Source organism: Phoxinus phoxinus (assembly GCF_949152265.1).
Source record: "Phoxinus phoxinus genome assembly, chromosome: 7".
NCBI classification, from domain to species: Eukaryota; Metazoa; Chordata; class Actinopteri; order Cypriniformes; family Leuciscidae; genus Phoxinus; species Phoxinus phoxinus.
The window spans coordinates 16,587,201-16,601,179 of record NC_136882.1 but is presented as its reverse complement, the minus strand read 5'-3'; the positions used below and the strand labels follow the sequence as shown (position 1 = coordinate 16,601,179).

The window sequence follows — 13,979 nt, the reverse complement described above, 5'->3', positions numbered from 1 at the left end:
CAGGTATTCTCATTAAGTTATTTAAAAAAAGAAACGTTTATTTAAAGGGTTTATTTAAATAGTTCACCCAAAAATGAAAATCCTGTCATAATTTACTCAACCTCAAGTTGTTCCAAAACTGTTTGAATTTATTTCTTCCACTGAACACAAAATAAGATATTTTGAAGAATACGTGTAACCAAACAGTTGATGGACTGCATTGACTTCCATATTATTATTATTGAATACTAAGTCAATGGGACACATCAATAGTTTGGTTACTGACATTATTCAAAATATCGTATTTTGTGTTCAGCGGAACACTGGGTGATCTATCCATTTCAATAAAAACACAGGAACAGTAAAACAAGAAAAAGAAAAATGCTTAGTAATACAGATTTGTTTATCTGCTGTTTCATGTTCAGCATATGAATAAATGAAAGATAGCATTTTGAAAAATGTACGAATAACATTAAAAAAACATTGTTATATATGATAATATATCATGCTTAGATCGTTGGTTTAATAGCCAGGTTGTTAATATTGGGAAACACTTAAATCATATATGTCAAAATATTTTCTCACATTTACATGTAAATAAGATAGTTATTGAACATGCTATGCTATTATATCATATTAAATATATGATCATATAATCCTTAGAGGTTAATTTAGCTATCAAAATGATTGTCCATGATATGATGTTAATATAATAATATAATATAATATAATATAATATAATATAATATAATTAATATAATATCGCAACATCACTAGCATAAATACGCAAACTCTTTTAGTAGGATTCGTAAACGCGCTTCCCTGCTTTTTCCCAAAACTCAGCGGGAGGTGAAGCCGCTGCACTTCCTGTCGCTAGTAACGTTAGTTGAGCTGTGCGGGCGGGCGCGAGCGTGGAGTGAGAGAGATGTAAAGATGGCGGAGCTGCAGATGCTGCTGGAAGAGGAAATTCCAGCGGGTCGCAGAGCGTTACTGGACAGTTTCACCAACCTCGACAGAGTCGCCGAATACTGCGAAAGTAACTACGTACAGGTGAGCGGGCGAAGCGTTGCGAAGGAATGCTGATACGCGCTGTGTTTGGAGTTGATGTGTGCTGAAGTGTCTGCGGTGGCTGTTGGTCATCTGTTGAAGCTGAGCACCAACTACTAAATACGTACACGCAACTGCGGCTTCTCCTGGTTGAGAAATACCGTAAAAGTTTATAGCAATCGTAACTGAGGCTGTAAACCAAGCGAGTGCTACTTTTGCAAGAGATGCGCTCAGGTTTGCAGTGATTGCAGCGCGTTGGTAGTAATGATTAACGTTACATGATCTGACGCACTGGAAAAACTTTGTTCTGTCTCTCCGCGAGTAAAACATGTTGACAATTACAGTTCTGAATAACTCAAATGGAGCTTGTCACCTACATTTGGGCTTAATAGACAGATGAGACTTGATGTTAGTCATGATCATATTCATAGCGAAGCGACAGGACAAACAACTGGTGGAGGAATCTGACAGACTGCTGGATGGTTCCACACTGATGTGATTTATGGCATAGGTTTCTTTCACTCTGATTTCTAAAATAAATAAATAAAAAACAAGCAGCGTTAAGCCTAATCAACTCAAATGAAGAAAAATTCTTGAGATTCTTATTATTTATGATATCGATTTATGGTATCGATACTCGTGACTATGTCATTGACGTAGTGTCATGTTAGGACAGTGCTGCATAGGGTCAGTTTTGGTCGTCGACCATTAGGCTATGGATTTTTTTTGGGGGGGGGCCCCGATATTTTAGCAGGGTTACTGATAGCTTATATAAGCTGTTTTATATATCACTATATTTTCTTTAAAAATGGTAGATAACACATGCTGCATTTTTTATTTTATTTTACACAACATTTACTAAATTAGACAAATAATTTGAAAATTGATCAATATGAAAAAAAAAACATTTAGATGTCACCCTCGATTCTGTAATCATTATAGTATTTTTCACACTCAGAATTTGTTAAAAACATCAATAAGGAGGTAAACACTGTAACAAACAGTAGACTGGCTAGTCTGTGTACACTGGAAATCATATTTTCTCATAGAAAATGTCATATCTAGCCACTGAAGTGAAGAAAAGTCATATTTATAAAATGAACATTGTTGTTATGTTTAGATCTGCTTTATTTCTTATTTTATATTATTTTACTGATATTTTGGTTATACAGTATTTTGGTTGTACTCACCTTGATAAAATTGCATGTAATCAGTTTATTTGCTTAGGAAAGTCGATTTGCTTAGTTTCCACTGTTCAAATAGGACAGAAGAATTGTAAAATCTAAAGACTTCAAGATGCATTTAAAGGGCTAGTCTACTGTTCAAAATGTTTCATCTTTTCTTCATCGGCAATACATTACATTCCTGAAGCTGTTTGCCACTTATGCTCGATAACCTAAAGCTTTGTTTTGTGATTCCCAGTACTGATACATCACTAAGCAGTAATATTTTTCTTAGTAGCGAGGCCCAGTTAATATTTAGGTTCTTGGCTTTTAGAACAGAGACGTGAATGAAACGAGGGTAGTGTTCCTGAAGGCCGTTTTAATGGACCTTCTGTTGTATTTTCCATTTTACTTTCTGATCTTATAAACTAACTGTGCTTATGGATATGATAGACTTGAAATGGTTATTAGTGATCACATGTAATTTAACTCATAAGCATAACTGAAATGCCACGTCATAAGTGACCATGTGGAGCAATTCCGTGTGTCCACAGTCCACAGGCAAAATGCACTTGAGAGACGAGACCACTCACTGATTTCAGTAGTGTTTGTTGTTAGCATGTTGCTAAGCTAATGATGAGATCCTCTAAAAAAATAAACATAAAACTATATGTAGATGTAAAACTGTACACGGATATTACGTTAAAGTCCATTTATTCTGCAGTTTATAATTTGGGTTGTGTAATATATTTTAATGTTTTAATCTCTCAAACGCCACATATTTTAAAATGTCATTTATTTCTGTGATGGTAAAGCTGAGTTTTCAGCACCATTAGGCCAGTCTTCAGTCACATTATCCTTCAGAAATCATTGTAATTTGCTGCTCAAGAAACTTTTGTGCTGCTTAATGTTTTAGTGGAAAATGGGTTACATTTGCATTTGATGAATAGAAAGTTAAAAAGAGCTTTTCCACTAAGTGCGTTCTGGAGCTGGCTTCTTTTTAAACGATATATGGTGTCTTTGAATTTGGCTAAACAAAGCAGCATGATTTAGCTGCCTTCGGTAACCGCCTTCGTGTTGGGAGTGATGCTGCCTATTAGAACAGGCAACAAGTCACTTTTTTATTTGTCTGATCTTGCCCTTGGTTTCAAAAGTGTTTGTCATCTTCATGTACCGGTAGTCATATTAAAAAAGTATGTCCATGACTTAGATGCAAATTGAACTTGAACATACGTCTTTGTAACGAGTGTTACTCCCTTACCTTTCAGAATAGTTTGCATTGGGAACAAGCCTATGTTTCCTAAAAATGCTGTCCTAGGTAGTAGTTCATAGGTTTTGTACCAGAGCTAGAGAGAGAGAAGGAGTGAAAAAGGAGTCAGGGTTACGTGCTTGTACAGATTATTAGCTCTGTTAATTAAATGTCAGATAGATTGTTTGGCTACATCACATCAGTTGCTTATCTTTATTAGACAAATCATACGCTCGATTTCATTCCCTCAATGAAGGTTTCTGGGCCTGCATGTCTGTGAACATCAGCTGTTGGCTGAAGTGTGAAGTTTCAGTTCTTGGATCACCAGAGAAAGATAAAAGGGCTGTGGGCAAATTTGTATGTATTTAAGTTATTTGTGGTGGGGTGTCGTATCCATTCCAGGTTGTTCCAGCTTGTTTCGATTATCTCTTGCGATATTAAAGAGTCCCATTTTTAATTGGATCCATGTTTGTATGATGTGAGATGGCTCAGTGGTCCACTCTGAATCCTAATGGAATCTTGGAAGGTGGGGACGCCCTTCCAAAATGTTTGTTTTAATGGCAGCCATGGAGATAATGTAACACACTTTTCTTTGGGTTTCTTTTCCAAGTTGAGAAGGCGCTTGAAAAATAGCACGTTTTTTTATATTCCCCTAAGGAGAACTGACAGTTAGAAAACTGTCAGAGTTATAGCAAATGACAGAATTTATTTGGAGGAAATCGTTAGATTTAGTTTGGGCTAAAAAGCACAGTGCTTTAACACCGCATTCTTGAATCTTTCACAGTAAATGAAGACAAGGGCAAATGAAGCCAATACCTGCTTAAAGGTCAACTAGGCCCCTTGCTGTTGCTTCCAAAATTATGCTCTGACACAGACTGGGTTACTCGCTCGCACGGCTCCAGACTACTTTTCCACTGGTTGCACTGGTGCTACCAACTTTCTCAGTTGGTCACACATGATTTGGTTAGTAGCACCAAGTCTTGCCGTTGTTTAAACTGCTCTCCCTAGAAACGGTGCGCTCATGCTCTATCAAAGTGAGAACACATAAAGCCACCTCACAAACAGCTCGCGAGTACCAAATTGCAATAAATTGCCCTTAAATTGATCGCTCCTGCTTGACGCTCACGCACTGCTCCTACTCGCGGTGTGAATGCACTCATTGATTAACATGCACGCCTAAAAAAATATGCGCCGAGGGCCTCGAGGCTCACGCTTGCGGTGTGAAACGGCCGTAATTCACGAGGTTTCCTACTTGTGTGTTCCGTTTGCACGTGTGATGCTAATGTTGCGCGATGTTAATCATGTGGCGCCAGAGTGCATTTGACCAGCATAAAATCGGCATATGTCAGACTGACCGTTCGATCGCCGGTCATGGCCGATCACGTGAAAATCCGGCCAATTCCGGTCACCAGCCATCAATCGGTGCATCTCTATACAAAATCACCGTTTTGAGTATGCACATAAACCTAGTTGGTTTTGTCTTAAGTGAATGGAAACAGTTAAAAAATAAAATGAATGTGTATCAACATTATATTAGATCTGTGCATTCAGTCTTAAAGTGACAGCAGCCTAATAATCCGTCTCCACACAAGTCACCCAAAGCGGGGATTTCCTGATTGGAGCATCCCTATAAATAATTCTACATGATAAAAGGATGGCTTAGATCAGTGTCAGTATTGGCAGATTCTGCCTCCTGTGATCGACAATCGGTGATTGGTTCCAAATTTCCTGATCAGAGCACCCTTTAAAATCAGCCCATGCTCACTCTAGAGAGGGACGGACAAGTTAAAACTGTCTGTAATGAACCCCCGGGTTTATCTTCTCCGAGTGTGTGATTGATTGGTTTGTTATTATTCAAAGAATGGGTTTGTATGTGTTGAACTGCACTGGCTGTACTCTGTACTCTGACCAGGACATTATCCCAAAGGAAAGTTTGTCAAGTCGATGTCAGTGTGAGTCTTCGTGAAGTATGCTTCTCCTTTTATGGACAGGATGGCAGTTGGTTTCTTTCATCTCCTGGCACCAGGACTCTTTTCTGTGAGGGCAAACTCTAAGACTACTTACTGGAGAACAATATTTGCTTGTTGCTCTGCTTTCTTTCTTCTCCTTGTATTGTTTGTGTGTGTGTGTGTGTGTCTGTGTGCGCTGTTGGGGGGCCAGAGTGTATCAAATCAGTCCATATGTTATGCAAGGAATAATATTCATCCGATCATTAAAGAGGATATGCATTGACGTCACTTTCCCGCCGGAACACGCCCGTCATCCGGACTGAGTGGCAAAAGAGCTGCTGCATGACTGGATTTAACAGAGGAAACTGAGAAAACACAAAGATTCTCAGTTTAAACTAAAGGATGGACTCTCTAGTGTTCCTTACAACTTACCAAAGATCCAGTGATCCATGGATATTGACATGCAGCCAGGATTCGTGTTTCCTAAGTCCTGAAATTTATATGTGCCTGATTTTGACGCCGAAAAAAAAAAAGCAAATTTGCCTGTGAATGCTTTATATAAATACAATATACCGGTAGGTATATATATGTAAGGAATAATTGACGACAGGCCGTTGAATTATTATAAAAATAATGCACACCCGAGGTGGTACTGCGGTCACGACGCGAAGCGGAGTATACTATACTTGTACTACAGTTACCACACCTCGAAATATTGTTCAGATGATGTATTTCAAGACGTTTGTAAAGTTTTTGTCATTAAAACGCTCTTGTATGTAGGACTAATTCCTTGCGCACCTAAACCCATGCTCCGTTGCTAATTCCAAAATGTCATTTTAGAGTTAGTAACGGAGGTTTAAGCCGCTGATCGCAGACTAATGCTGGACACACTTAACGACTAGAAACATTCTCTGACTGTGAATGCATCAGATTTTAAACACCGCTGTGAACACAGACTGAACGCGCTGAAAACGTGTGCATTATCAGTCATAAGTATCAAATAATTACATTCATAACCGGCCTTAGAGAGAAGCATGTGCGTCAATATTATTATTTATTTATTAATTCAATTCGTTTTAATTCGTTCATTCTTTTTTTCTATTAGTGACAGTAGACTAGACTAATAAATGAAACACAAAGCCCTTTTAACAAGTATAGGCCTATCAATTTTATTTATTTGTTATATTATATTCAATAATTACGAAAACCCGTGCAACAGGACTATCAATTTATTTAAATATTCAGTTTAATTTTCTATTGATTATGTAGGACTGTAGCCTATACTTTATTTATTAAAATTAAACTGCATGTTTCCATTGATTGTGAAGTTAGACATTGAAAATTGCAGATCAAGCACATGGGACTGCAGTTTCTCTTGTTATGAATTGTATCCTATTTCCGTTATTACAGTTGACTACGCGAAGTGATATGGAACTGTAATGAGGTCAAGACCTGCCGGAACTACTTTAGCCGTGCGGTTCCCTGAAAATAATTGCACACCGTAGAACGTTTGTCAACCAATCAGATTCAAGCATTCAACGGCCCTGTAGTATAAATATATATAATGTAAAGGGCATATCGTCCAGCCCTAAAGCTTGTATAGTTTTTGTCAGTGTTGTTGATTGAATTGATGAGTTGTCAGCACAAAAACAATACAATATATAGGGTATGATTTTACCCCAATATATTGGGGTAAAATCAATATATTACCCCAAAATGATGACTCCAATAATGATGATGATGACGTTTCGCTGCCTGGAGTACAGTTTTTTTCTATGAATTGCAGTGATGCATTGGCTTCTCTGTTCTGTAACTTTCAGCAGTCTGTAAAAATATAGCCTACCTCAGATTTCTTGTCCAATCTATTTGTCATCTCAAAGCTTTTTCCCGGTTTTGTGTTTTATGTGTTTTTCGCAGCATTCAAGCTAAAAGGTCTATTCAACAAAGATTGCTTAAGTCAATAAATAAATTAGGTTTTAGGCATCACATTTATATTAGTATTTCTTTATGAGATTAGCTCAAGATGAGTTTTAACAGTATTCAATTATTAATGTTTTTAAAGATTAACTTTTATATTAGTGTTCGATGGCAAAGGTAATTTAAAAGTAAAAACAGAAGAAATGGGCACGAATAAGTAAACATCTAAGATTGACACATACATTTAAAACAAATGTTGAATACTTGCCCATATGCTTACAATATATTGTACAAAAAATCACTGTAATATTCACAGTGTTGTTCACTATATTGAGCAACACTGAATATTAAAGTGCTTTTTTCACACAAGACTTTATTTTGGGCCCCTAAACACCCTGAGGCTGTCATGGCTATTTTTTTTCTTTTGGCTGTGATTTAAGTCATTATATTTATTTATAATTATATTATTCATATAATTTATTACATTATATTATATATATTTTTAAGTAATGCTGCTTCCCTTTGGTTATTTAAGTAATTATCTGAACATATAATAATGCACACTGGATTGTTTTAGCAGTGATAATCACATACTAGAGTGATTTGTTTATCATGGTTTTTTTTGTTAATTGCTTCTCAGACATGCTTTTTAGTGCTTAGTCATCTTGATTGCATCATTAATGGCAAGGAGACATTTAAAGTGTGAACCAGATGTTGCCATTTGGAAAAAGGACAGCGAGGCCCATGTTTCACATTTCACTGTGCAGTAATTCACCATCTGAGAGCGATTACAGCATATTAGGAGATTTTTGCATCCAGACTCAGCAGTCAGGCCTTACTGTCTTCTCCTCCACACTCGGTCCCTCACCCCTCTCGTGAGTTTAGTGAGATGTAAAAGAGGCAAGCAGGCGTTTCTTTGTGAATTGTCCTCCAGCTTCATGGTGCAGTGTTGCCCTCTCCTCTGGCCAGAGAAACCAGACAACCAACTAGGTCAGAGTGTCAGGAACAGGCAAAACTCTGGCTAGAGAGAGCAAGACACGCACACATACACACACATACACACACACACATACGCACACATACGCACACATACACACACATACACACACATACACACACACATACACACACATACAGAAACTGACAGAGATGGTAAGAAGGAGAGAAAGAGAGGGGGGTGTTTGTAAGATTCCACAGTCAAGTCAATTCAAACTATTTATAGAGCACAATTTAACACAACCTTACAGTGAGAAAGATATTTCTGTTTGATCCGTGACCTGTTATACAGCATCCGCAGAGACACGCGATTTTGGATACATTGAGAATTGACTTCCATAGTATGGGGAAAAAATACCATGGAAGGCAATGGGTGCCATTTGGTTACTGCGTCAACCGTTTGGTTACCAATATTCTTTCAAATATCTTTTGTGATAATTTTTATCTGAAAATAATTAATTGAAGTTTCAGATAAGTGCTGTTCTTTTGAACTTTTTTTTATTCATCAAAATCAATCAAGTGTGACCTGCCGATACCAATTTTTGCCGCTTTTTCTTTCAAAGAACTACAATTGATAGCATATACAAACAAAAATCGACTTTTCTTTAATGCTAAATTTTATTTTCCATAAAAAAAACAAGTACAAAGACCGTAATAAAATAAGCACAAATATACTAATAACAGCACAAATAAATGCAATAGGATAAAGACATATAATAAACACAGCTTTAAGTTTTTCAGGTTGGTATGGAGTATATTCAGGTAAGAAATACTGCTTACAAGCAGATTAATGCTTACAATTTAAAGTTACAAAAGTTATTCTGTCAAGAGCAGAGAGTGATTTTCTTTGTCTTATGTTCTTTGATTAATATGACAGACAGCCGCAGGAATATTAGGCTCCTGTCACTTTAAGAACTTATGCACAGATACAATATACTGTTACACATCTTACGTTATCTTTCTCAACTAATTAGTTTTAAAACTGACTGTGTTTAACTGAATACTTGCCAAGATGGGCATTTTGAAAACGTTGTGTGTATTTGGCCGTTTAGCACAGTAAGCCACTCATTCTGGTACTTGTGACTCTCAAGCTGCTCGAGTGCCCTTTGAGGCGGTTTATGAGCGCCACTTATATAGATTAGTGGTGTGAGCACGAAACCTGTGGGAATTACTAAAATAATGCGCAATACAAGCAGTATTTAACTGGAGCAAATGTGACAGCGAGTGAGAGGAGACGGGTCTGTGTCACTTCGCCGTCGGAGAGAAGAGAGCGAGAACACGCAGCTGACGTTATTGCCTGTGCCGCTGGCAACAAAATGGATTGGCTTGAAATCGGTAAGACGTGAGACTGACCGGCCGGTTACCGGTCCTAGCCGTTGATGTGGAATATTATTCCATTTCTACACATTAGAATGATTTCTGAAGGGTCATGTGACACTGAAGACTGGATTAATGATGCTGAAAAATCAGCTTTACCATCACAGGAATAAATTACATTTTAAAATATATTCAGAACAGTTATGTTAAATCAGAAACTTTTAAATCCTTAAACAAACAAAAAATGTAATGGTACGGTACATATACAAAATAATTATTGGTTTTGTTCAAATGTGTCTGTATTGTGCATCCCTAGTTTTTACTTCTTAAAGAAATGTATTGAAAATGTTGTGTGCGTGCGCAATGCCATATATCCTTTACTTTCAGCAGGGCCAGTCTGTCTGCTGTAATGTTGCCTAATGTTTGGTTCATTAAATCTTTGTTTCCCTGACAACAGATGCAGTAATTACACTCACATTTGGGGCATTGAAACCATATACCAAACATAACCTGTAGTACTGTATACAGTTAGGTCCATATGTATTTGGACACAGGCACAATTTTTCTTTTTTTCAGGTATTTACCAACACATATTCAAGCTATAGTTATTTAATGGATATGGGCTGAAAGTGCACACTCTCAGGTTTAATTTGAGGGTATTTACATCCAAATTGGAGGAAGGGTTTAGGAATTACAGCTCTTGGGAGAGCCACCCCCCCTTTTTCAAGGGACCAAAAGTAATTGGACAATTGAATCAAAAGTGATTTCATGGACAGGTGTGGGCTATTCCTTCGTTATTTATTCATTAATTAAACAGGTAAAAGGTCTGGAGTTGATTCTAAGTGTAGTATTTGCATTTGGAATATATTGCTGTGAACCTACATCATGCGTTCAAAGGAGCTCTCCATGCAAGTAAAACAGGCCATCATTAGGCTTCAAAAACAAAATAAATCCATCCGAGAGATAGCAGGAATATTAGGAGTGGCCAAATCAACAGTTTGGTACAATCTGAGAAAAAAAGAATCCACTGGTGAGCTCAGCAACATAAAAAGGCCTGGACGTCCACGGAAGACAACAGTGGTAGATGATCGCAGGATCCTCTCCATGGTAAAGAAAAACCCATTCACAACATCCAGCCAAGTGAAGGACACTCTCCAGGAGGTAGGCGTGTCATTGTCAAAGTCTACAATCAAGAGAAGACTTCACGAGAACAAATACAGAGGGTTCACCACAAGGTGCAAACCATTCGTAAGCATCAAGAATAGAAAGGCCAGATTAGACTTTGCCAAAAAGCATCTAAAAAAGCCTGACCAGTTCTGGAAAAGCATTCTTTGGACGGATGAAACTAAAATCAACATGTACCAAAATGACGGGAAGAAAAAAGTATGGAGAAAGCTTGGAACAGCTCATGATCCAAAGAATACAACATCTTCTGTTAAACATGGTGGAGGCAGTGTGATGGCATGGGCATGCATGGCTTCCAGTGGCACTGGATCACTGGTGTTTATTGATGATGTAACAGAAGACAGAAGCAGCCGGATGAATTCTGAAGTGTATAGGAATATACTGTCTGCCCAGATTAAGCCAAATGCAGCAAAGTTGGTTGGACGGCGCTTCACAGTACAGATGGACAATGATCCAAAACACACTGCAAAAGCAACCCAGGAGTTTTTTAAGGAAAAGAAGTGGAATATTCTGCAATGGCCGAGTCAATCACCTGATCTCAACCCGATCGAGCATGCATTTCACTTGCTGAAGGTAAAACTAAAGGCAGAAAGACCTACAAACAAACAACAGCTGAAGACAGCTGCAGTTAAGGCCTGGCAAAGCATCACAAAGCAGGAAACCCAGTCTTTGGTGATGTCCATGAGTTCCAGACTTCAGGCAGTCATTGCCTGCAAAGGATTCTCAACAAAATATTAAAAATGAACATTTTATTTATGATTATATTAATTTGTCCAATTACATTTGAGCCCCTGAAAATAGGGGTACTGTGTATAAAAATGGTTGCAGTTCTTAAAATGTTTACTTGATATTTTTGTTCAACCCCTTTAATTAAAGCTGAAAGTCTGCACTTCAAATTCATATTGATTGTTTCATTTTAATTTTATTCTGGTGGTATACAGAACCAAAAGTATGAAAATTGTGCCTGTGTCCAAATATATATGGACCTAACTGTATATTTAAATCCATGTGCTGTTCATGTCTCTGAACTGATGCTTGGTATAACAATAACAGTCATTTACAAAATGACACAGATCACCTATAAACTCCACTGAAGCCACACACTTGCTTTCCACGTTTGGTTGCTGCTTCTCTCTCTGTGTGTGAGTTCTTGTCTCGTATGTGGCTGATATACTGACAGGCAGCAGTTACAGTGACATGAACCATAATTCTCCAGCTGTACAGAGAGAACATTGTGCCGGGAGACAGATGCTTATATTAATTTGGCTAGTTCTGCATTCGTATGCTGGTGAAGATGAAAGGGAGATGAGTCTGTGTGTGTAGGAGGAGAGACGGTGTGGGCTGCTTTGAGTCTCAGTTTGGTCTTCCACATCTGTGATACATCCTCAACTGCACGTTCACATGACTACGCATCAGTGTTGTGGGTGCTGCTTCCAGACTCACAATTCATGTAGTCAAGCTATCCATTTGAAGCAGTTATATAAACTTATCTTTTTAATTATACAGTTAACAAGATTGAATTTAACATATTTATATATATATACATTTTTGAATGGCTGCTAGCAATATATAAAAAGCAGTGTGAGGCCTATACCGGTATATATAATTCACTTAGACACATCTTGCTGAAATGTGTCTTGTTGAAAGCTTTATTGAAAAGAACCCTCTGAATGAACAGATTTGCTCAGTTGAATTGTACAACGCTACTTGAGACATCCTCTGACAGTGATTATTGCTTCAGCTCATTAAGGTTCATTGCTTTCGTTTGCGCTGAGCTACAGTCACGCTTCTGAAATCGTAGTCCGCAATGTCACCGGCAGTCTGACACCCTGTTTGAAAAGCTCTTGCTGTTGAAAGCGGTCTCTGATGAGGTGAAAAGAGCTTTGAGCACTGTGTGCATTACCATGAGGAACAAAAGTGTCATCAGCGTCTCTTGTTCTACCCACCTGTTCATTTTCAGCGTAATTATTTGAGTCATCTGTGAAAAACCAGTGTCGTTCGTTCTGCTGTGGCCAGCGCTGTGAGCATACATTAATGAGCACACTACCGTGTAATTACCCACGAGCCCTGCCTCCGTTTGTGTGCGCTTGAAACAGAGATGTACTGTGTTGGTGGGCTGAGCAGTAAATGACTCCTGTTGTACCTGCTCTCTTTTCCAGTGCTGTTCATTTCAAATGAAACAATGAGCAGACGTCCATCACCTCTCCCAGGCCTGCCCTTCAGACCCACGTCAGTGCAGGGGTCACAGACTTTTTTTAAGACTACCCCTGTTTAAGTAATGTCTATCACTTTTTATATTATTTGCTCCTCACAGGCAATTGCAAGTTATTCAAGGTGATACAATTATATAAACAGTGCTTTTGTTTATCTGAAGTGCCATAGAAATGGTGTAAACTACAGTATTTACACAAATCACTGGAAACAGTGAATCTGAGCTTAATTCTTGCGCACAGGGACCCATAAACAGAACACACATGCTAATGCTAACTGAATGTCATAACGACTGCCCAGTGTGGAAATGCTCAGTTATTTACTTCTGTCTGTCCAGATTCAGAGCGATTGTCATGTCTAGCATTAGAGTTGAGAAGTTATTGAAATCTAATTCTATTTGTGTGTGTGAAATTATTTGGGATTTATTATTTCTTTTGTAGGCTTTATGGTTCCCAGTCTGACAATACTTTGGTGAAAAAAAATGGTTTTAGTTCGAACTTGAGATATTTAGATTTTTCTCTGTGTTCCTACTCTATCTTCAGTGTGTTTTTAATGAGTTTCCCAGATCTCTACTGAAAAGTGTAGGTGTGATAATATATTCAGTAGTTGTCCTCTGTGTCTCTTTGTCCACCTGAGCGTCTCTTCATGAGCGGCGTTTGTGAGGGATGTGATTCCTCTCCAGATGCGGCTTCTCGTAGTCTTGAAGGTTCAGCTCTGTGTAGGAGGGTCTCTCCTCCCCCGCTCCCTGTGCTCCGATGTCATCAGCGTGGGTCAGCGCACTGCGTCTGCATATTAGTGTCAGTGTGTCGCTGTGTGTCCTGGGGGAGAACGGGCCTACATGCCTGCCCACTGTAAGCCCACAGCTTCTTCAGGGCCTGCAGTGTTTCAGTGAAGTAAACACACGCAGTGGTGCAAATCTTTATGGAAATAAGTTAATCCATGCGAATGAATGATTTATTTTTCGTG

General features: G+C 38.3%; 1 protein-coding gene across 16 annotated transcripts in view; it reads left to right on the top strand.

Annotated features, from left to right (window-relative positions):
* The first annotated feature begins 791 nt into the window (after positions 1–791).
* abi2a (abl-interactor 2a) overlaps positions 792–13,979 on the top strand; it is a 32,024-nt gene continuing 18,836 nt past the window's right edge. For 3 of the 16 annotated variants that reach the window (XM_079617545.1, XM_079617551.1, XM_079617550.1), the window contains exon 1: positions 845–1,029. In XM_079617545.1, coding sequence (XP_079473671.1) covers positions 913–1,029 — 117 coding nt within the window. In that variant the 5' untranslated portion in view covers positions 845–912. Of the gene's footprint in view, positions 1,030–13,979 lie in introns of all 16 variants that reach the window. The other 13 variants (XM_079617547.1, XM_079617539.1, XM_079617549.1 and 10 more) reach the window with 9 other exon arrangements.